Source organism: Stegostoma tigrinum, chromosome 33, assembly GCF_030684315.1.
Source record: "Stegostoma tigrinum isolate sSteTig4 chromosome 33, sSteTig4.hap1, whole genome shotgun sequence".
In the NCBI taxonomy this organism is placed as follows: domain Eukaryota; kingdom Metazoa; phylum Chordata; class Chondrichthyes; order Orectolobiformes; family Stegostomatidae; genus Stegostoma; species Stegostoma tigrinum.
The window spans coordinates 34,912,417-34,936,140 of NC_081386.1; the positions used below are offsets into that span (position 1 = coordinate 34,912,417).

At 42.5% G+C, this 23,724-nt stretch overlaps 1 protein-coding gene across 3 annotated transcripts in view; it reads right to left on the minus strand.

Moving 5' to 3' along the window:
• The window catches only part of dis3l (DIS3 like exosome 3'-5' exoribonuclease), a 49,194-nt gene that overhangs the window by 8,005 nt on the left and 17,465 nt on the right, over window positions 1–23,724 (minus strand). For 2 of the 3 annotated variants that reach the window (XM_048562805.2, XM_048562806.2), the window contains exons 4-13: window positions 23,035–23,170; window positions 19,986–20,162; window positions 18,004–18,082; window positions 17,745–17,924; window positions 16,971–17,140; window positions 12,765–12,926; window positions 9,387–9,634; window positions 8,803–8,895; window positions 7,520–8,053; window positions 7,015–7,169 (exon numbers count right to left, since the gene is read on the minus strand). In XM_048562805.2, coding sequence (XP_048418762.1) covers window positions 7,015–7,169; window positions 7,520–8,053; window positions 8,803–8,895; window positions 9,387–9,634; window positions 12,765–12,926; window positions 16,971–17,140; window positions 17,745–17,924; window positions 18,004–18,082; window positions 19,986–20,162; window positions 23,035–23,170 — 1,934 coding nt within the window. The remainder of the gene's footprint in view (window positions 1–7,014; window positions 7,170–7,519; window positions 8,054–8,802; window positions 8,896–9,386; window positions 9,635–12,764; window positions 12,927–16,970; window positions 17,141–17,744; window positions 17,925–18,003; window positions 18,083–19,985; window positions 20,163–23,034; window positions 23,171–23,724) is intronic. The other variant, XM_048562807.2, reaches the window with a different exon arrangement.

The following is a 23,724-nucleotide window of genomic DNA, read 5'->3' on the forward strand; positions in this document are numbered from 1 at the left end:
TGCCAGACCTGCTGCAGCCTTTAGCACTTGCACTTTATTTCAGATTTTCAGCACCTCCATGCATTTTGCTTTTACAGGCAGTTCTTCTATAATGCGATAGTTGTTTTCTTATGTGACCTTAAGCTACAGAAAATTGCATTATAGGGAAACTGCTATAGAAAAATCACTATATCTGTACAGCAGAAAGTTCATGTTATCCAAACATTGTCCACTATTCATTAATTATGTTACAGCCAATTTGCGTTAACGAAACAAATGTTATAACAGAACTACCTCAATCATTTTAAGGACATGGACCAGACATGTCCAGCCTCTGTCACTAATTTATTTTGTTAAATGGATAAGTACCTTCAGTTTTAACACTTCCTCTGAAGGCCTTATCAACATTAGAAGCACATCACCTAAACCAAATCGACATACATGCATATGTTGTGAGGAAAAGAACAATGCAAAGCTGTCTCCACAATAGTAGTAAAATTATCTCTCTCTGCCTGCAATTGTGATGTTTCACAGAAATAGATCCTCGCCAACCAGAGCAGCTCAGATTAAAAACATTTCTTTACTTAAATGGCATGGTGAAAAATGTACAGTGGGGTATACATCAACAAGGTACTACAGTGGATTCTAACAGTTTACCATGTCAAAGGTAAACAAACAGGAGGCTGAAAGAACACAACAAGCCAGGCAGCACCTGGAAGAAAGGAACTGGGTATTGTTGGGGCGGGGGGGGGGGGGGGGGGGGAGGTGCGTGATGTGTGTGTGTGGGTGGTGGAAGCGAAATGGTGGTGATAGGTGGATGCTGGTAATAGGTGTGACCTGATTGGTCAATAGGAGGGATGAAGGTGACTGGAAGCAAGGAAGTGGGGCTGGAAGGGGAGGCGGGAGATAGGTGGGAAGGTTATTTGAAATTGGAGAGCTCAATGTAGAGTCCTCCGGGCTGTAGGAAGCCCAAGGTATTGTTCCTCAAATCTGTGTTCTGAATCACTGTGACACTGGAGGAGGCCAAGTACGAACATGTTTGGGGGATGGGGTGTGATGGGGATGGGCAGTTGAGTTGTTGCAATGGGCGGTGACTGGGGGGGGGTGGTTAGGCTGGCTGTTACAGGCCAGGCGAAGATGCTTGGCGAGACGGTCACCTAGTCTGTGTTTGGTCTCACCAATGTAGAGAAGATCACACTGGGAGCACCAGATGCAATAGACTGGGTTGGAGGAGATGCAGGTGAAGCTCTGTCTCACTTGGAAGGGCTGTTTGGTGCCCTAAATGGAGGTGAAGGAGATGGTGTGTAGGCAGGCGTTGCATCTTTTATGCTTACAGGAGAAGGTACTGGGCGAGATGGAGTGGTTGGTGAGGAGTGTGGCGTGAAGTAAGGAGTGGTGAAAGGACTGGTAATTGAGGAAGATAGAGTGTGGGTCTAATAGGAGTTGGTGGAAGCGTTTAGACAAGGGGGACCCTATCTTTATTATGTTTAGGGGTGTGGTTAAAAACTGTGGAGTGGGGAATGGATGAGGCATGGTGGAGGGCTGTCTGGATGACAGAATGGGGAAAACAACACTGTTTGAAAAAGGTGGACATCCAGGATGCTTGGGAGTGGGACATCTCCTAGTCAGAGCAGATGCGACGGTGATGGAATTTTTGCAGGATACGGGGTGGGAGGAGGTGTCATCTAGGTAGCTATAGGAGTCTGTAGGTTTATATGAAATGACAGTCTGTAAACTGTTGCCAGAAATGGAAATAGAGGTGTCTGAGATAGACCAAGTGAATTTGAGGGCAGGGTGGAAGTTGTTAGTGAAGTCAATGAACTGCTCTAGTTCACCTGAATGCAGGATGCAGCACCAATGCAGTCATTGCTATAACAGTAGAAGAGTTGGGGCACAGTACCGGTGTACCAGGACTGTTCGATATAACCGACGACCAGGCAGGAATAGTTGGAGCCCACGCAAGTGCCCAGAGCAACCTGCTGGATTTTGAGAAAGTGGGAAGAATGGAAGGAAAAGTTATTGAGTGTGAGGACTAGTTTGAGGGGGTGGAGAAGGGTACTGGTTGGGGGAGAGGACAGGATGGGTCTGTTGGGCATCCTTGTGGGATATGGACTTGAAAGTTAGGGCGTATTATGGAGATGTGCTGGCTAGTTGCAGTTAGACAATAGGATCCAGGAGTGACCCTGGGAATAGGAGTCCATGTGTTCATCAGAGAATAGGTGGAGTCTAAAGTGGAGGCAGAAGGTCACTTCAAATAAAGTCGACTGTTGCTTTTGGACTACTGGAAGGATTGCAAATGACACAACTTTAAGACAACTTTGAAAATCACAGGGGACCAGCAGATCACTCAGAGGCACTGAACCCTCTCGGGATGCTATACGTAAAAATGCCATCCCATTCTAGATCATAGATGATCATCTCTTCACTGCTCCTTTCCTGCATTATTTCCATATCCCTTGCCACTTGTATAGTGATTGCACATCTATAATAAAGGTGAAGTGCAGGGGGCCAGGGAACTGGAAATTTCCAAAGAGATGGTGGGTGTGGTTTTTGTCCTGGATGTAGGTGGGGAGTGCCTGAACCAAGAGGAAGAGAATGGAGTCAAGATAGGATGAAATGAGTTCGGTGGGGCAGGAGTACACGGAGATAAAGGGTCGGCTGGGGTAGTTGGGCTTGTGAATCTTGGGGAACAGGTAGAACCAGGCAGTGGGAGGCTGGGATCCATAAGGCTGGAGATGGTGGAGGGGAAGTCAACCAGAAGTGATGAGGTCATGCACACCGTGGGAGACAGTGGCTTGATGGGCCATGTTCAAGGGGGAAGATAGGAAGTGGTGTCGGAGAGTTGGGGTTCGGCCTCTGTGACATAGAGGTCTGTTCTCCAGACTACCACAGCCCGTCTTTGTCAGTGGCTTTGATAGTCAAACTGGGATTGGTGCGGAGAGAGTGGAACACTGCACGTTCAGAGAGGGAAGAGGTTGGAGTGGGTGGAGATATCAAGGCGGTTGATGTTGCATTGGCAATTAGCAATGAAGAGGTCCAGCATGGGTAAGAGGCTGGCAGGGGGTGTCCAAGAGGAGTAGAAAGGTTGGAGATGGGAGAAGGGGTCCTCGGAGGGTAGTTGAGAGCCTTTATTGAAGGAGGGGGAGGCAGTAGAAGAAGAGTTCCATGTTGTAGCAGGCACAGAACTCATTGAGATGGGGGCGGAGGGGCACGAACATGAGCCCTTTACCAAGGACAGACCATTCGGCCTCAGAGCTCGAGGTCAGAGGGGATGGTGAATATGTGGCAAGGTTCAGGGGTGGGGTTTTGGGGACTTTTAGGAGGCTGAAGGAGGCGGAGAGGAAGGGTGATAGTATGTGACGGGTGTGGGTTGGACGCGATGTGGGGGCTGTGGGGTAAGAGTAGTTATGGGTGGGAAAGGAAAGTGGGTGGAGGATTGGATGAGAGAGGAGGTGTAGGAGACATGAGGTAGAGAGGAAGGAGGAGAGGTGAAAGTTAGGATGTATTATGGAGGTGTGCTGGCTAGTTGCAGGTAGGCAGTAGGATCCAGGCGTGACTCTGGGGATATGAGTCCATGTGTTCACCGGAGAATAGGTGGAGTCTAGAGCGAAAGCAGAAATTCGTTTCAGATAAAGTCTACTGTTGCTTTTGGACTACTTAAAGAATTGCAAATGACACAACTTTAAGACAACTTTGAAATTCACAGGGAACCAGTAGATTACTCAGGGGCACTGAGCCCTCTTGAGATGCTCTACATAAAAATAGGAGGAGGCCGTTCAGCCCATTGATCCTAGATTGATTCTAGATCATGGCTGATCATCTCTTCGCTGCTACTTTCCTGCATTATTTTCATATCCCTTGCCACATTATTTACATGTAACTTGGCCCGTAGTATTGAATATTGTAGTGTTTCAAGCATTCAACTCAATACTTAAAGATCTTGAGGCTCCGGCCTCTAACACCCTCATAGGCAGCAAGTTCCAGCTGGAAGTTGCCAATCCTGGGACACGAGCCCCAACAGCAAGGTACCAATTTTTAAAAACCTCTTTACTTGCTTAGGCTTAGAGTTTCACTGATTGAAAAAGCTTTACCAACCTATGGCATCATTTGCTTTGGGAAAACAGATTCCCTAATTTTGAAATCTCTCACTTGATCATGCCTCTAGTTAATTATCTTAGGACATGCCTTTCCAACAATTTGGTAAGTTGTTTGTAGCATTGGAAATGGGCAATGAAAATTTAAAATCTCCACCACTGTTAGGTAAATCATCAGAAAAATTACAAACAGGAAACTACAGCAGAATTTACATCAAGCTTATTGACCAACATTGGCTCCTGATTCAGGATCACCTTGAATTTCAAGTTCCTCAATGGCCTCATTCTTTCCTATCTCCATAACCTCCTCCAGTCCTACAACTCAACAATTCTTCATATTTAGAGATAATGGGAACTGCAGATGCTGGAGAATTCCAAGATAATAAAATGTGAGGCTGGATGAACACAGCAGGCCAAGCAGCATCTCAGGAGCACAAAAGCTGACGTTTCGGGCCTAGACCCTTCATCAGAGAGGGGGATGGGGAGAGGGAACTGGAATAAATAGGGAGAGAGGGGGAGGCGGACCGAAGATGGAGAGTAAAGAAGATAGGTGGAGAGAGTATAGGTGGGGAGGTAGGGAGGGGATAGGTCAGTCCAGGGAATACGGACAGGTCAAGGAGGTGGGATGAGGTTAGTAGGTAGCTGGGGGTGCGGCTTGGTGTGGGAGGAAGGGATGGGTGAGAGGAAGAACCGGTTAGGGAGGCAGAGACAGGTTGGACTGGTTTTGGGATGCAGTGGGTGGGGGGGGAAGAGCTGGGCTGGTTGTGTGGTGCAGTGGGGGGAGGAGACGAACTGGGCTGGTTTAGGGATGCAGTAGGGGAAGGGGAGATTTTGAAACTGGTGAAGTCCACATTGATACCATATGGCTGCAGGGTTCCCAGGCGGAATATGAGTTCTTCATATTTACACTGCTTCAATTTCCAGTGCTCCACTTCTGGGATCCATTCCTAGACATCTAGTTCTAAACTTTCCTTATTAAATCTATCCCCTCCTCTTTTTAAGATGTTCCAGAAAACCTAAGTTTGACACCAACCTTTTTATCACTTGTTTGAATTATTTTTTATATGGCTTGGAGTCATTTTTTTAAATAATGCTCCAAAAGTGTTCTTGAATATTTTACAATGTTAAAAATGCCATATAAATACATGTTTCAATTACAACACCAACATTATAATTTCACAGAAAATGCTCCATTTATGAATGCTCATATCAAAAACCATTGCATTTGGAAGTAGCTTTTTAGATGTTAGGCTTATTTTCATTATAAGCACAGATTCTTAGAAAACATACCATCTCATCTCAAAACCACTATGGTATCTCACAGTTCAGCACAGAAATCCTGTAAAACAACTTAACAGGCACCTGCAATGCAGTGTTGACACAGGCACTGACTAATGCAGTCTGATCACTGCATTGTAGGAAGGCTTAATGGATTGAATGCAGCAATGATCTTCTTGGGAGGGGAGCAAATATTTATTCCATTTCCTATGTATATATTCGAGGTTAGAATAACTAAATACTTAAAGTGGCCATTTCAGAAATTTAAAAGAAAATCTGTCTTACTCAAAGGGGACAAAAACTAAATGCTACTTTAAAAAATATATGGTTTAACTGTCTAAAGGTTTTAAAAGTCTCCCAGCTTCTGCTGTTACTGAAGTTATCCATTGTTCAAATATGAGTGTGATTGGGAAGACAGGAAGAAAGCACAATGCACCTTACAAATTGAAGCTCTCAAGAAATAGTGATGATTGATATTCTTTAAAAATTAATCTCATACTATTTATACTCAAGGTGATCCAGTCATAGAACATAGAACATAACAGCACAGTACAGGCCCTTCGGCCCTCGATGTTGTGCCGACCTGTCATACCGATCTCAAGCCCATCTAACCTACACTATTCCATGTACGTCCATATGCTTATCCAATGACGACTTAAATGTACCTAAAGTTGGCGAATCTACTACCGTTGCAGGCAAAGCATTCCATTCCCTTACTACTCTCTGAGTAAAGAAACTACCTCTGACATCTGTCCTATATCTTTCACCCCTCAATTTAAAGCTATGCCCCCTCGTGCTCGCTGTCACCATCCTAGGAAAAAGGCTCTCCCTATCCACCCTATCTAACCCTCTGATTATTTTATATGTTTCAATTAAGTCACCTCTCAACCTTCTTCTCTCTAACGAAAACAGCCTCAAGTCCCTCAGCCTTTCCTCATAAGACATTCCCTCCATACCAGGCAACATCCTAGTAAATCTCCTCTGCATCCTTTCCAAAGTTTCCACATCCTTCATATAATGCGGTGACCAGAACTGTACACAATACTCCGAGTGCGGCCGCACCAGAGTTTTGTACAGCTTCACCATAACCTCTTGGTTCCGGAACTCAATCCCTCTATTAATAAAAGCTAAAACACTGTATGCCTTCTTAACAGCCCTGTCAACCTGGGTGGCAACTTTCAAGGATCTGTGTACATGGACACCGAGATCTCTCTGCTCATCTACACTGCTAAGAATCTTACCATTAGCCCTGTTAATATTTACAGCACAGGAAGAGGCCCTTCAGCCTACTGCATCTGCACTAGTCATCAAGTGTTTATTTATTCTTATCCCATTTTCCACCATTTGGTCCACAGTATTGAATATTGTAGTGTTTCAAGCACTCAACTCAATACTTGGAAATGTTGAGTCTCCTACCTCTACCACCCTCATAGGCAGCAAGTTCCAGACACACATCATTCTCTGGGTGGAAAAAAATCTTCTAAAACCCTCTAACCTCCTGTTCCTTACCTCAAAACTGCACCCTTGGTTACTGACCCCGGCACAGAAGGGAACAGTTTCCGTTGATCTCTGTTTCTCAAAAATTTGTACACCTGAATCTTTTATCTTTATCAGTAGGTTACAACATAGAAATATTAAAATGCCTAAACATAGTTTCACATACCATAATGATAATATTCATCCTCTGTGCAGGACCCAGTAGAAAAATAAAGAGCATTGGACATTGCCTGCGTGGCCATAGATCGTAACAGCTTATTCACCTCAGGATCATCTGGATCTTCTGCCAGATCCAGGGAATCTGCCAGAGCCTTGTTGGAGCTAAAAATTGTCAATATAAACATTTTAAATAAGAATATCATGTACACGTGTGTGTGTTTGCCTCTGCATGAGATTACAAAATTACCTGTGCCAGCTCAATCTTACACACAAAAGAACTATGGAACTCCTCACACTTCATTCCCTCCTAACCTAAATATTCCAAAACATAACCCAATAAATTAAAAATTCAAGTTTGCCTTCATCTAATTAATCACTATTAATTTACCTAGTCTTCTTTCGTACTTTTGCAACTCTGGAGGTGTCCGAATTTTGCCTGTGTTTATCTGCTAAATTTCTAAAAATTATACTAATGAAAATCTACATATTGGCAACTTTAATCTATGTATTACCGTGTATCAATTTTGAATCCCTTTGCTTTGGCACAATCAATTAGCTCAGTGAAGAATTCCTGCTGTGGTGGAGGATGACGACGCAGCAAGGCTTGGTGAGGTAAATTCTCGGTTATCTTCTTTGCCACCCAGTGGTTAGCCAGAATCATACATTCTGCTACAGTCTCGTGCACTTCCAGTGGCTGCTTCGGGACCAGGTCACTAATATTCTTCTTTTCATCTAACTGCACTCGTAATTCAATGCCCTCCAGCTCCAGTGCACCACCAAGTGCACGTTTTGCTCGAATGTGGCGAGCAATGTCAGTCAGTTTCTCTATAGCCCATATGAGGTCAATTAATATTCTATCTTTGTCTTTCTCTTCACATCCTTTGAGCTCAGGGATATCATCCATAACATGGAGCTCCCCATCCAACAAGGCCTGGGCAGCTTCATAGTACATCTTGTATGCAGACTTTATAATTGTTTGTCCAAACCACACTTTAATGACCTCATAGGTAGTTTTGTCCAACTCCCACATTACACTTACTGCATACCTTAAAAACAAAATAAATACAGAAGACTCACCTTTAGTTTGAAAGGTAAATTGATATCACAGCAAACTATATACAAATGATTGAGTTCAAAATAAACACAGTATCAGTATTTGAAATAACAAAAGTGTGGAGCTGGATGAACACAGCAGGCCAAGCAGCATCCCAGAATCTGCAGTTCCTATTATCTCTGAATCAGTATTTGAAATTTGCTTTACCATGGCTAATGTTTACTATTTTAAAAAAAAGTCATTTGCACAGCATTCCAATTTTTGCATCAAATCTTCATAATTTTTTCTGTATTGGCTATCACTTTAGTTGGAGAAATAATTATTTTATCACACAAGTATGTGTTAAACAAATCAGTTTTTAAAATCAGAAGAGGCACCACCTAGAGTTAAAATGCTAGATGAACCAAAAAAGATCAGCTCTATAATGTCACTGGTAAATACTACACGAGGGGATCTTTCCTTACATCAGAGTTTGTCAGTGCAAAAATGTTGGGCAACAGAAGTGTCAGTTGGAAACCTGACATTTTCCTGACTGGGTGAAACATAAACCTGTACTGTGTAAACTACCTCACTCACCCCTTGCCTCTTCATTCAATCTTCCAGCAGTTATACTGCTCGTTTACCATAGCTGGAACAGTTACCTGCTCTCTATCAGAGCAAAAAACAGTACAAATCTTTCTAGTCCAAAAAAAAACCTTTATCTTCCTTGGTATTTGCAAACTTAATATAGCTGGGACTTACCTGTCAGCACCTCCAAGTAAAGAACACAGATCAGCACTTAGGATAGAAGGTAACATGTCATAGCGACGATCTGCTAGGTAACAAGTTGTTGCCCTAGAAGAAAGTGACAGGTATTCACACATGAATATTAAGTGTACAGAAAAAAAATTACACCAACAATGCTCAGTAGTGCTTTCCAGAGATCATAACATGTACACATCTTCACAACAGGGAAGCAGTGGCAGCTGGCAGATACCACAAAGATGTATTAAGAAGTGGATTTACTAATTTTCCACTGGTAGCACCCTCAGGTCTCTCAGCTCTGGGAGTCTGATGGATCAGTCAGCTACTGCAACTGTTTCCTTTGGGGCTATTTAAGAATACACAGGGCTGCTTGCCATTGATAAAATCATCAGATCAGTATTACTGGGAGATCCCAACTCAGAAAAAAATCCATCAATTAATGAAAATATCAAATACTTTTATGATAAATGAATTCAGTTTTGATGAGATAGCATTTTAAACAAAATTTACTCCCCATAGATTTTCTTTCCCATTTAATTATTTTAATTTAAGTAACTGATTTTTAAAAAATTTTAAACTACCTTGATCGAGCTTCCAGATCTGTATATGAATTAAATTTGACAAAGTGTGTAACATCAGCAATGTGAACCCCTAGCTCTAGGTTGTCATTAGCTAATCTGCGAACAGACAATGCATCGTCCACATCCTCACAACCCTTGGGGTCGATGCTGAACACCAGATGAGTATTCCTTAAATCCACTCGCTGGGCTTGCTCCTCTGTATCAACCTTCCAAGGATTCTCAGGAGTGTTCACTGGCATCTCTCGCAGCTACAGAGTGGGAACAAACAAGCAGTATCATTAAACACATATATACCTGTACAGTATTTCAATTTCCATTTCACTTCAAAAAAAGTCCAACTATTTTATGTTTAATTTTTCCTTTTCAGACACGCATGTGGTATCGACTCATCTGGAATCCTATTTCTTGACTTTAAGCACTGAATACAAATCAAGATTCTTTAACACCATCCGCATGCACCACAGTCTGATGATCTGTGATCTCTGCCAGCCTGACTTAGGAACAGATACCAGGGACAAACCAACCTCTCCACAATCCGAGAATGCAGGACAGAAGATGTCTGTCCTCCAGTTTTGTGCTGTCCTCTAACATTTTGTTTAAGATTGGTGAACTCACTACAATGAATTTTGAAATGAGCCATCTTCAGCTGCTTCATCAGAGACCTTCCTTCCATCATAGGGTCAGAGAAATGGTAAAGTACGTTGGTTAAGCCACAGCTAGAGGAGCATGTGCAGTTCTGGAATCCACATTAAAAGGAGAGAGGTGACTGCACTGGAGAGAGTGTAGAGGAGAGTTGCCAGGATTTGCCCCAGCTGGAGAGTTTTAATTATGAAGACGGACTGAACAGATGAGGTGTTGTTTACTCTGGAGCACAGAAGACTGATGTGAGAAATGATTGAAAAGTATAATCATAAGAGGGGCATAAACAGAGCAGACAGTAGGGAATTTTCCCCTTGCTGGAGGCTTAGATTGAAGGTAAGGACTTGAGACTCAGAGCGGATGTGAGGAAAGTTCTTTTTCACTCACAGGGTGGACAAAATATGAACTCACTGCCTTTAGAGGGGAGAAACCCTCATAACATTTATGAAGTACATAGATGCACCCTTGTAGTGCCAAGGAAGGGCAAGGTTATGGACGAAGTAATAGAAAATGAGATTTGAAATATTAGGTGGTTGTTTTGACGAGTACAGAATCAATGGGCCAGAGGGCCTTTTTCTGTACAATAGAACTCTATGTATCTATGACAATAAATTGGGGATGTTTGCTGATTATTGCAGTGTTCATCACCATTCACTTTCTCAGATACTGAAGCAGTCCATGATCAAATGCAGCAAGATCCAGCCAATATTCAGGTTTGGGCTGATAAGAAGCAAGTAATTTTTACATCAGACAAGTGCTAGTCAACAATCATCTTCAACAATAGAAGTTCTAACCATTGTCCCTTGATATTCAATAACATTGGTACCACTGAATACCTCATCAACATCCTGAGGGTTACACTTGACCAGAAACTGAATGGACTAGCCATACAAACGAGCGGCTGCAAAAGAAGGTCAGAGGCTAGAAATCCTACAAATAACTCACTCCCTACTCACCAAAGCACGTCTGCCATCCACAAGGCAAAAGTCAGGAGTATGACCAAGTATTTCGCTTTTGTCTGGAAAGCTGCAACTCCAACAACATTCAACAAGCTTGACGCTACCCAAGACAAATCAGTTGGCTTGATTGACACCACAAATCCAAACATTCACTCGCCTCATCACTGATGCTCAGTAGCAAGAGCATATGCTATCTACATGATGCAGAGCAGAAATTCACCAGGACCCCTTAGATAACATTCTTCAACCCATGACCACCACAATCTGGAAGGACAAAGGCAGAAGATACTTTGGAACACCACTGCCTGCAAGATCCCCATCAAACCAGTCACAATCCTGACTTTGAAGTACACTGCCATTCCTTCGGTCGCTGGGTTAAAATCCTGGAACACCCTCACTAATAACACAACGGCTCTAGCTACAACAAACTGTAGTAGTTCAAGAAGGCAGCTCACCACTACGTTCTCGAGGAAACAGGGCAATAAATGGTTGGTGACACCTACATCCCATGAAGGCATAAAATAAATGCATTCAGCCAAAGGGCAGTAACCGTGACATTTTTATAATACAAAGTGGATGATTGATATCTCCTCCAGGACACAAATATGATCTAACTACACTCTAGGACTCAAAGCCTCCCTCACAATTCCGGTTTTTAATGCAACTTAGAGGCTCACATATCATAATTAAATTTAAATCTTCTCCAGGCACAATATTTTTACATCAAAATGCTTATTTTTCCTCCTGATATCACCCTTACATCCCCGCACCCTACTGATGTCAGGAGGCAAAAAAACAGGTAGCAATATGAAACTTTAGCCAAAGATAAATACGTCCTCAGCTGCAGATGTTGGAGATCTAATACTGAAGACCATAAAATATAGAAGCAGAATTAGGGCATTCGGCCCACTGATTCTGCAACCCTTGATCCCATCAATAATCAAGAACTAATAAAAAAAAACAGTAAATGCTGGTGAAACTCACCAGGTCCAATTTTTAAGATATTGCACTTGAAACATTAACTCAATTTCTCACTCCACACATACTGCCAAACCAGCAGAGTCTTCACAGCACTTCTATTGTTAAAACTGGCATCAACTCAGCAATGCTTGGAGTTTTGAATTCGAGACCTTCCTAGGTGTATATTGGCTCAATGCCAGGTTACACCATGCAATTACTCACCACAAAAAAATAAATTTGCATTATTGTAGCAGCGTTCACATTTTCAAAGGGTCCTAAAGTACTTTTGCAAACAATTAATTACCTCTGATGTGTAGTCACAGTTGTTATGCAGGCAAACAGTGGCAAATTTCCACAACTAGTGCCAGGATAAATGACCACTTGTTTCCAATTGTATTTGTCGAGGTAGTATTAATGCTGGCCAGAGTCGGCAGAAACTCTGCAGTGACTCTGCAGTTCTTTTTCAAATGCTGCCATATTTAAGTATCTACCTGAACGTACAACAGAGATGAACTTAAGGTAGAATCTCTGGCAGTGTAGCAACGCCTCAGAACTATGCTAAAGTAGCAGCCTAGATTTTGCGATCACTAACACACATGTTATCACATGAACATTTGCTATATGAGAATATAGATGTGCCTCTTGGTTATACTGTCAAATTCAATCCTTTGTACCACTGAATGTCCAATAATTAGCTTTTTCATATATGTTGAAAGTTCAACCTCTATTGGTAGAATCAGTTTGCAAAAACTGTACTGTTAACAACACCAATTAAAGAAATACGTTTTTTTAAATGATAAGATTATATTAAAAGGTTAACCTGGGCTTCAGAGAAAGGGCTAAATGAAATGCTGTTTTCAACAAGAATAGCTGCAATTTCTGTCTCAAGGTCACCAGCTCTTCCAAGAACCTTCACAAAGTGTCCGTTAGGATAAAGAGAAGTAGAATCCCAGGAATCAATGCGTACAATAATTCGGCAATTCTAGGAAATTGGGAAAAAAAAATTAAGCCTTCTTTTTGAGTATTGCAATGCTGCAAAGTTGATGGCTATATACAAGTACACTGCCCAAATGAGACAGCGTAGTAGTTCTCTTTAATGCACTTCACTCCAGCTACATACTCAATTCAACCATCAGAATACAATTCTACATTTCCACGGCTGCAAAGTGGAAACTGGATAAAGTTGAACAGAAAAAAATCATGAAGAATTATGCAATAATAATCTCCTTGGTACAAAATGGACCTTCATCCTTTCAGAATCTAAGAGATGCTGTTGCGCCAAATATGAAATGAAATAAAACAATGTAAAACAAAATAAAGTATTTTACCTCATTGAAAAAGATAATTCTGGAAAATTAACAACACCAATAGGAATAAGTCACAATGATCCATTCTAAAATGCATGTTTGAGTATGGTTTACTTTTGTAAAAAAAAGTGACGTAATTGGCGAGAGTACAGGCAATGATGCTACGAACAGGCAGGATCTCAAATTTATTCGCTGGTTTGAAATGAGGTTAGCTCATCTTAGCTAGCTTAGTGAAAATAGTATTACACTTACCTTAGATAATAAAATGTGAGGCTGGATGAACACAGCAGGCCCAGCAGCATTTCAGGAGCACAAAAGCTGACGTTTCGGGCCTAGACCCTTCATCAGAGAGGGGGATGGGGTGAGGGTTCTGGAATAAATAGGGAGGGGGGGGGGCGGACCGAAGATGGACAGAAAAGAAGATAGGTGGAGAGGAGAGTATAGGTGGGGAGGTAGGGAGGGGATAGGTCAGTCCAGGGAAGACGGACAGGTCAAGGAGGTGGGATGAGGTTAGTAGGTAGGAAATGGAGGTGCGGCTTGGGGTGGGAGGAAGGAATGGGTGAGAGGAAGAACAGGTTAGGGAGGCAGAGACAGGTTGGACTGGTTTTGGGATGCAGTGGGTGGAGGGGAAGAGCTGGGCTGGTTGTGTGGTGCAGTGGGGGGAGGGGTCGAACTGGGCTGGTTTTGGGATGCAGTGGGGGAAGGGGAGATTTTGAAGCTGGTGAAGTCCACATTGATACCATTGGGCTGCAGGGTTCCCAAGCAGAATATGAGTTGCTGTTCCTGCAACCTTCGGGTGGCATCATTGTGGCACTGCAGGAGGCCCATGATGGACATGTCATCTAAAGAATGGGAGGGGGAGTGGAAATGGTTTGCGACTGGGAGGTGCAGTTGTTTATTGCAAACCGAGCGGAGGTGTTCTGCAAAGTGGTCCCCAAGCCTCCGCTTGGTTTCCCCAATGTAGAGGGAGCCACACCGGGTGCAGTGGATGCAGTATACCACATTGGCAGACGTGCAGGTGAACCTCTGCTTAATGTGGAAAGTCATCTTGGGGCCTGGGATAGGGGTGAGGGAGGAGGTGTGGGGGCAAGTGTAGCATTTCCTGCAGTTGCAGGGGAAGGTGCCGGGTGTGGTGGGGTTGGAGGGCAGTGTGGAGCAAACGAGGGAGTCACGGAGAGAGTGGTCTCTCCGGAAAGCAGACAGGGGTGGGGATGGAAAAATGTCTTGGGTGGTGGGGTTGGATTGTAGATGGCGGAAGTGTCGGAGGATGATGCATTGTATCCGGACGTTGGTGGGGTGGTGTGTGAGAACGAAGGGGATCCTCTTTGGGCGGTTGTGGCGGGGGCAGGCTGTGAGGGATGTGTTGCGGGAAATGCGGGAGACGCGGTCAAGAGTGTTCTCGACCACTGTGGGGGGAAAGTTGCGGTCCTTGAAGAACTTGGACATCAGGGATGTGCGGGAGTGGAATGCCTCATCGTGGGAGCAGATGCGGCGGAGGCGGAGGAATTGGGAATAGGGGATGGAATTTTTGCAGGAGGGTGGGTGGGAGGAGGTGTATTTTAGGTAGCTGTGGGAGTCGGTGGGCTTGAAATGGACATCAGTTACAAGCTGGTTGCCTGAGATGGAGACTGAGAGATCTAGGAAGGTGAGGGATGTGCTGGAGATGGCCCAGGTGAACTGAAGGTTGGGGTGGAAGCTGTTGGTGAAGTGGATGAACTGTTCGAGCTCCTCTGGGGAGCAAGAGGCGGCGCCGATACAGTCATCAATGTAACGGAGGAAGAGATGGGGTTTGGGGCCTGTGTAGACCCGGAAGAGGGACTGTTCCACGTAACCTACAAGAGGCAGGCATAGCTGGGGCCCATGCGGGTGCCCATGGCCACGCCCTTAGTCTGCAGGAAGTGGGAGGAATCAAAAGAGAAGTTGAGGGTGAGGACGAGTTCGGCTAGGCGGATGAGGGTGTCGGTGGAGGGGGACTGGTCGGGCCTGCGGGACAGGAAGAAGCAGAGGGCCTTGAGGCCATCTGCATGCGGAATGCAGGTGTATAGGGACTGTACGTCCATGGTGAAAATGAGGTGTTGGGGGCCAGGGAATTGGAAATCCTGGAGGAGGTGGAGGGCGTGGGTGGAGAGTTCCTGGACCAAAGGGGAGAAAATGGAGTCCAGATAGGTGGAGATGAGTTCGGTGGGGCAGGAGCAGGCTGAGACGATGGGTCGACCAGGGCAGGCAGGTTTGTGGATTTTGGGAAGGAGATAGAAACGGGCCGTGCGGGCTTGGGGAACAATGAGGTTGGAGGCTGTGGGTGGGAGGGCCCCTGAGGTGATGAGGTCATGAATGGTGTTGGAGATGATGGTTTGGTGCTCGGGTGTGGGGTCATGATCGAGGGGGCGGTAGGAGGTGGTGTCGGAGAGTTGGCGTCTGGCCTCGGCGATGTAGAGGTCAGTGCGCCATACTACCACTGCGCCACCCTTGTCTGTGGGTTTGATGGTGAGGTTGGGGTTGGAGCGGAGGGCTGCCCTTACCTTAGTAAGTTTGAGTTAGGATAGAAAAAGTCAACTAGGATTCCTGACTATGGTTTCATTTCCTGACCATGGCAGAAAATGTATGAATGCAAATCAATTCTGAGCAATGAAAAGTAAATCCTGCTATGGGTGGCAGCAAACCAGAAAATGGACAAAATAACAGTAAACAAAAAATGATAAATAATTATGAAATAACTTCATGTCTATAGATTAATTTCATTTTGCTGATGATAGCAATCTGCGGAAAGTAATCTGTGGGGAGGACATAAAGAAGCTGCAGAAGCTGTAGACAAGTTATGAGAGCGGGCAACAAGATGGCAGATGGATTATAATGCAATGAAGTGTAAAGATATTCACTTTGCTTAAAAGAATATAAAATCATACTGTTTTCAAAAAGTTCTGGAGTTTCTAAAGTACAGCAAACAATTAGGAAGGCAAATGGCAAGCTGACTTTATTGCAAGGGGTTTGGAGTACAGGAAGAAAAGAATCTTGTTACAACTGTACAAAAGTTTTGGTGAGATCATACCTAGAATTTTGTGTGCAAGTTTGGTCTCCATATTTAAAAAAATGTATACTTGCAATTGAGACCATACAGGAAGGCTCCCTAATTGTTCCCAAGGATGAGAGGCTCATTCTACAATGAAAGGCTGAACAAATTTGGTCTAGGTTCTCTGCAGTTTGGAAAAATGAGAGGCTTCTCACTGGAATATTAAAGATTCTGAAGGAATTTCATAGGTCCGACTCTGAAATATTCCCTCCGCTGATCAAGGGAATTTAAAATTTGATAGCAGTCTCAAGAGTACAGGGCCAGTCACTTAGGATTGAGTTGATGGGGGATTACTCAGAGGATTATAAGTCTTTGGAATTCTTTTCCTCAGAGGATTGTGGATTCTCCAATGTTGAATATATTTAAGGCTGTATAGACAGATTTTTTTTTGGTCTGTCTAGAAGTATAGGGATACAGCAAACAGAACTGTGGAGTTAAAGCCTAACATCAACAATAATTATTCCATAGAGCAAAAGAGGCTGAATGGGTAATATGGTCTACTCCTGCTCCTAATTCTCATGTTCTTAGTGAAGTTCTTGGGAATGACAAAGTCCATCAACATGCTCCATAACATGCACAGAGTTTGTGAAATTCAATTATCATGAGTTTTTGCCAGGGGTGCAAGAGTGGAAAATTTATTTATAATTCTCACCTGCAGGGATTCAGCTTGCTGGGTGCTGATCCTTATTCTAGGAATTCTATAATCCCAAGGTGTCACTAGAATCTTCCGCACATTTTTACCCTGGGACTGTATATCTTCTTTGGGTGGAAAGGATGCAACATAATCTCGCCAGTTCCTCTGAATAATTCCAACAACTTTACCTACAGATGAAAAGGCAATGTTAACTTGACCATGTTAGTAAAAATGTGGGTGGTATTTTCAGTTTATAACGCCATTGTTTGTTCCATATTGGGTTAATACTTAAGGAAAAGAACGTAACTAGTGCATGAAGCAGTTAATAGTAAAACTTTGTCAGGGAATCATGCACTTTCTCTTCTTACTATTGACTAAGAACCACCCAACACCAATTCTTGTGTTGCAACATACATTTCCATTGATAAAGTAGTGTGTTCACAATGGGCTGTTGAGAGGTATGCACTGGTTCCAAATGTAAGAATGTTTAACACAGGGGACTAGTTTTTGTACATTTCCTTCACAGAACAGAACAGACAAAATACAGGAAAGAACTTCCGAATATAAATACAGAATCTCACCTTGAACTGAAGATGAAAGGAGGACTCCAAAAGAGAATCCCTAAAAATCTTACAAGTATGGCTCTTACTATGTTTGCCAAGAAGAAGCAATCATAGCACCTCTTGATTGCTATTCTCTCGCAACATTCAAGGGTAGTTTTTATAGATTCTTGAAAGAGGAAAAAGGTTTACGCTTAAACGTGAATTAATTAATTAATCAACTACGTCCTACCGGTAGCCATTGGTTCACTTTCAGTTTCTTCAGCAGTCTTCTCTTCAGATTCATTCTCACATAACACAGAAACTCTCCCCTTCCATTCATTCCTTGGCAGCAATTCGACAGCCACCACATCACCCTGAATGGCACGGTTTCGGGCCTTAGTGCCACAGATGAGAATGTCCATTTCCAGTTCTGGCAGATAACAGGAAAAAGACTTGTACTAACAAATCACATTTTCCAGAAATTTCTTTTTTGAAGGAAGTAAAATTACCTGATTTTTTGTTAGTGAATCCTTGAGTACGAACGAAGGCTTCCAATTGAGATCTGTGTTTGTTTACATTTAAAACACCCTAAGAATATAAAACAAATCTGCTATTAGTCCAAAGATGTGCTAATTAGGTGGATTAGCCACGGCAAATTGCCTAAGGTGTCCAGGGATGTGCAGGTTAGGTGGATTAGTCGTGGGAATTGCAGTGTTACAGGGATGGGATTGGGAGTAGGTCTGAGTGGGATGTTCTTCAGAGGGTCATTGTGGACTCAATGAACTGAATGACTTGCTTCCACACCATTGGGATTCTATAATTATACAAATTGTTTAAGAGAAGGTTTATGCACAATTTTCACCAACTTCCAATGCCTCTTCTACACGTTTGGATGTTACAGATAGACAAAAACAAAGAAACAAGGGCTGGGAAGTTTCTGATTCCAAATACTGGGGAACTGTGGTAATGAGGAGAAATAAACACTGACCCAAAGAGTTTAAATGATCCCACCACCTTCCACCACAAAATGTGGCTGACATAGCTGATTTTCCTGAACATAACATCAATGATCAAGATTTTTTTAAAATTTAGATTTGTTTTAAAACATTCTTCCAAATTAACAAATCAACATTTAATCCAATAAATTTAATCTCCATTTAGTACAGAGAAAATAAAAAATAACGTTTGCTGCTTTGTAATAAGAAGCATGCTCATTGTGATCAGCTTCTTTGCACAAGTAATGAGCAATGCAGAACACAACATCCAGGCTTACGCTGACAACTGGCAAATAACATTTTCACCACACCAGAGCTAAGGAATGACTATCCCTGACAAAAGACAAACTAACTATCTTTCTTTGGTCTGGCAGCACCTGTGAAGGAGAAAACAGAGTTGACGTTTTGGGTCCGGTGACCCTTCCTCAGAACTCAACGGGCCTGAAATGTTAACTCTGTTTTCTCCTTCACAGATGCTGCCAGACCTACTGAGCTTTTCTAGCGACTTTGTTTTTGTTCCTGGTTTACAGCATCCTCCATTCTTTTGGTTTTTGTTAACTATCTTTCCTTCATGTTCAATGGCATTACTATCACCTAATCCCCCACTATCAAGAATGCGGGGTCACCACTCATTAGAAATTGAACGAGACCAGCTCCATACATTTTGCAGTGAATAACTCACCTGTCTCCATAATGCCTATCTACCATCTGCAAGGCATATGTAGAGAATATGATGAAATGCATTCCATTGCTTAGATGGATGCAGTACCAGCAACACTCAAGAGGCTCTGAGGAAATGTTCTGAGGAAGGGTCAATGGACCCGAAATGTTAACTCTGTTTTCTCCTCCAGATGCTGCCAGACCTGATGAGCTTTTCCAGCAACTTTGTTTTTGTTCCTGATTTACAGCATCCGTAGTTCTTCTGGTTTTTACGTGAGAGGCTCGACACACTTCAGGACAAAACAGCTTGCTTTATTGGCACCCCTTCTACTACCTTCAACATTTGCTCCCTTCATCACTGCAGCAATGTGTGCCATCTATAGAACGCATTGCAGTGACCTGCCAAGACTCCCTCAGCAGCACCAGTGAAATCAGTGACCACTGCCATCTAGAAGGACAAGAGTACCAGACACATGGTCATACCACCTGCAAGTTCCTTTCCAAGTTGCACATCTTCCTGGCTTACAACTATATCACTGCTCCTTCATTGTTGCTGGGTCAAAATCCTGGACATCTCTTCTTAATAGCATTGTGGGTGTCCTACAGGCTAGGAACTGTTGTGATTTAAGAGGCAGATCACTACCACCTTCTCAAGGGCAATGAGGGATGAGCAATAAATGCTGGCCCAACCAGTGACACCAATATTCCATAAACCAATAAAACAAAATAATTCTGTCTCTTGATCTGGAGACAGAATGATTTGTGAGGTTCAAAAGGAACTTTCTGTTATCAAGTGTACACTACTAATGTTTAACAGACTTTACCAGTGAGCTTACCTGCACATATCTCCCAGATTTGATGCCAGCTTCCAGTATTTCAAGAGGGAGATGTTCTGAATATTCTTTTCCATTCTTTTCCTGATTTTCACTTTCTCTTTCTTTCCGAGACTGAACAATAGAATCGTATAACTGATGTACAGCTTCCAAGTCAGGCCAAAAGTTCTCCAAATAACTCTGAAAAGAAAGATCGATGATAAGAGCATTGGCTTGTGTTCACAGGTAATTCATCTCACAAAATCAAAAGGATAAACAGGTAAAAGTGATACAGTTGGTATGTAAAATACACTAATGCGGGTAACATGCAACAGCACAAGGACCAATTCCAAGTCAGAGAAGTCCAATCATAAGCTAAGACACTTAGAAAATACCTGAATTCAGTGTCCAAAAATGCACAATACATTGCACTCATTCAATGATATGATATTGAATCTAAAGTGCCTGGGAATACTGAAGGTGTAGATGGAATTTTGAGCTTCATGAATAGAGATATAGACTACAATAGCAAGGAAATGCCCTAGCAGTCCTTAACATTGACTACAGGCCTCATGATAAGAATTGGACAGACGTGAGGAAAAAAATTTGGGAAAGATTTAAAAGGGATCCAAAGGGAAACTTTTTCATACAGCAGGTGGTTTGTACCTGAAATGAACTGCCAGGGAAAGTGGTAGATGCAGATACAATTACAACATCTCAAAGACATTTGGGCAAGTACATCAATATGAAAGGTTTAGCAGGATGTGGTCAAATGTAGGCAAATGGGACTACTTTAGTTTTGGAAACATGGTCAGCATACACGAGTTGGATCAAAAGACCTGCTTCTGTGCTGTATGACTTTATGAATATAATAAATAGGAACAGGAGGCGGCCATTTGCCCCGTTGAGTCTGCTTTGCTTTTCAACAGAATTACAACTAATCCAACATTCCACATTTCCAATTTCCTGCCCTTTGCCCCTAACCCTTGATTTCCATACTAATCAAAAATCTATCAATCCCAGCCTTAAATATATATAAAATCTCCACCCCTACAGATCTCTGCGGCAAGACATTCCAAAGAATTACAAATCCGAGAGAAGGAATTCTCTCTCATCTAAATCTTAAATTTATGCTTCAAATTTGGCCACAGTACATTGACTTCCTTTCTTCAAGTCATTTATATTGTAAACAGTTGTGCCAGCATTGATCAATGTGGAACTCCACTGGTCACAGGTTGCCAAGCTGAAACAGAACATCTTAATCCCATTAGTAGGGCTAGAAGGACAGAGAAAGAAATTGGGTCTGACTGGACTGTGAAGACATAGACTTGAAGAACCAAGATGTGCAGGTTGGGTGGATTAGACTTGGGAAATGCATGGCTACATGGATTGGGTAGGGGGATGGGATCCTTGGAGGGTTCTGTGACTCGATGGGCTGAATAACTGGTTTACACACTGTAGGGATTCTATGGACCAAATAGGTGTTGATTAACAATGTGGCACGGAATTGGTAATTCCTCTTGTCATGAATACTCTAAAACACAACAGAGTGAGCACCTGTGAAATTAAAGACCTCTGCTGGGCAAAGCAGAAAATTTAAACTTATTTTAACTCATTTAATCCCAACCTTTTCAATTTAGTCCATTACCAGTACTGACACACTATTTTACAAGTGATTCTTGAAAACATGTTTCTCAACATCTGACAATCCAAAATCTGAGGTATGCTTCTGAAAATATAATTGGGCCAAGTTGTGTAAAAGGTTTCAGACATTACAAGTCTTCTGAAACCTATTATTTGAAGGAAAATGTCAACTAAAATTACTACTGCGTCCCTCCTTGTTTCCAATTAAGATATTTGCAACAACACAAGTGCCACCTAGAGACGATAATAAAGAATTACTATTTAACAGACATTTCTTTGTAAAGTAGAAAGCAATTCTTAATTCAACTGATTAATAGCTGGAAAATATAGGTAAAATTGAATGGCAAAATGTGCAAACATGGTAGGGTGGAGGGAAGTACAAACATGAAGAATGAGGGCAGAAAGGAAACCAAACTAGTTGAAGTCAAAGAAACAATTTTTTTCCGCAGATTTAACACCCCTACAAAGTACACTGAACACAATATTAGCATTTTCCCAACCTCAAGTCTTTGGACCTCACTGGAGTAGTCACTGGAAACATTAATTCTGTTCCCTTTTGTACAAAAAAACTTCCCCATCCCTTGCCTCTTTTAGACCAAACATGTAACTACTATCAGAACCAAAACATACCTGGGGCTTTCAGAGACCTCAGACCAGCAGGATACAGACAGGCTGGAGTCTTGGGTAGAGAAATAGCAGATGGACTTTAATCCAGACAAATGCAAGGTGATGCATTTTGGGAGATCTAACATAGTAGGGAAGTATACAGTATATGGAAGAACCCTTAGTGGCATCAACATACAGAGGGATCTAGGTTTACAAGTCCACAGTTCCCTGAAATCAGCAAGTCATATTGCAGTTGTACAGCACTTTAGTTAGACCACATTTGGAATACTGTACTCAGTTCCGGTCACCACACTGCTACAAGCATGTGGTAGCTTTTAGCAATGAGGCAAAACTGGACAAGTTTGGTTTGTTTTCCATTGAGGGGAGACCTGATAGAAGTTTACAAAATTATGAGCGGCACACAATAGAATGGATAGTCGGAGTCTTTTTCCGCAAGTTAGATCTGTCAATTACTAGGGGATAATAGGTTTAAGGGAAAAGTGACTAAGTTTAAAGAAGATGTGAGAGCCACAGAGGTGGTAAGTACCCGGAATGCAGTGCCAAAGGAAGTGGTGGAGACAGATACATTAGCAACGTTTAAGAGGCATCTGGACAGATATATGAAGAGGCAGGGAATAGAGGGATATGGACTACGTTGAGGCAAAAGGTTTGTAGTTTAGAAAGCCATCATGTTTTGGAACAGTCTTGGTGGGCCGAAGGGCCTGTTTCTGTGCTGTACTGTACTCTGCTCTTGTTCATACAACTTTACAGAAACACTGTAGCTCACGGAAGTCAATGACTGAAGCACAAAAGCAGGCTATACCTTGAATGATACGACAAATACTCCATCTGTTTCACTTCCATATTTTTGAATGGCTTCTGGATCCTCTGTTACCATAACAACTGGCATCAATCCTGTAAGATGATTATAGTACCACACTGTGGCATAGTAAATACACCTGGAATAAATAATGTGTGTTTCCATTATTTGCATTGTTTCACTGAAACGTTTAATGTTTTGTTTAAATCAAGGGACGGAGAAGTTAAAAGGGCAATCAATACTAATCAACTTCCAACTTGGAAATGCTGTTTTCCTAATTTAAATTATTCTCTAATTCTTCTCAATGATCGAATTAGTGTACCATATAACCATAAAATATTTCACTCAACACAAAAAAAAACACACATTTATCAGTAAGCTTTGCCCTCCCACAATATATACAGCCCACACCAAGCCTCTCAACAACCTGGAGGTTGCATAACATCCTCTCCCACACAACCATTCCCACCCAAGTCAAGAAACCTGATCCATTCAAAATCAGAGATAGTAGGAACTGCAGATGCTGGAGAATCTGAGATATCAAGGTGTACAGCTGGATGAACACAGCAGGCCAAGCAGTATCAGAGGAGCAGGAATGCTGACATTTCGAGCTTAGATCCTTCTTCAGAAGAAGGGTCTAGGCCGGAAACGCAAGCCATTCAAAAGCATCCTATTGCTATACTCAAATCAACC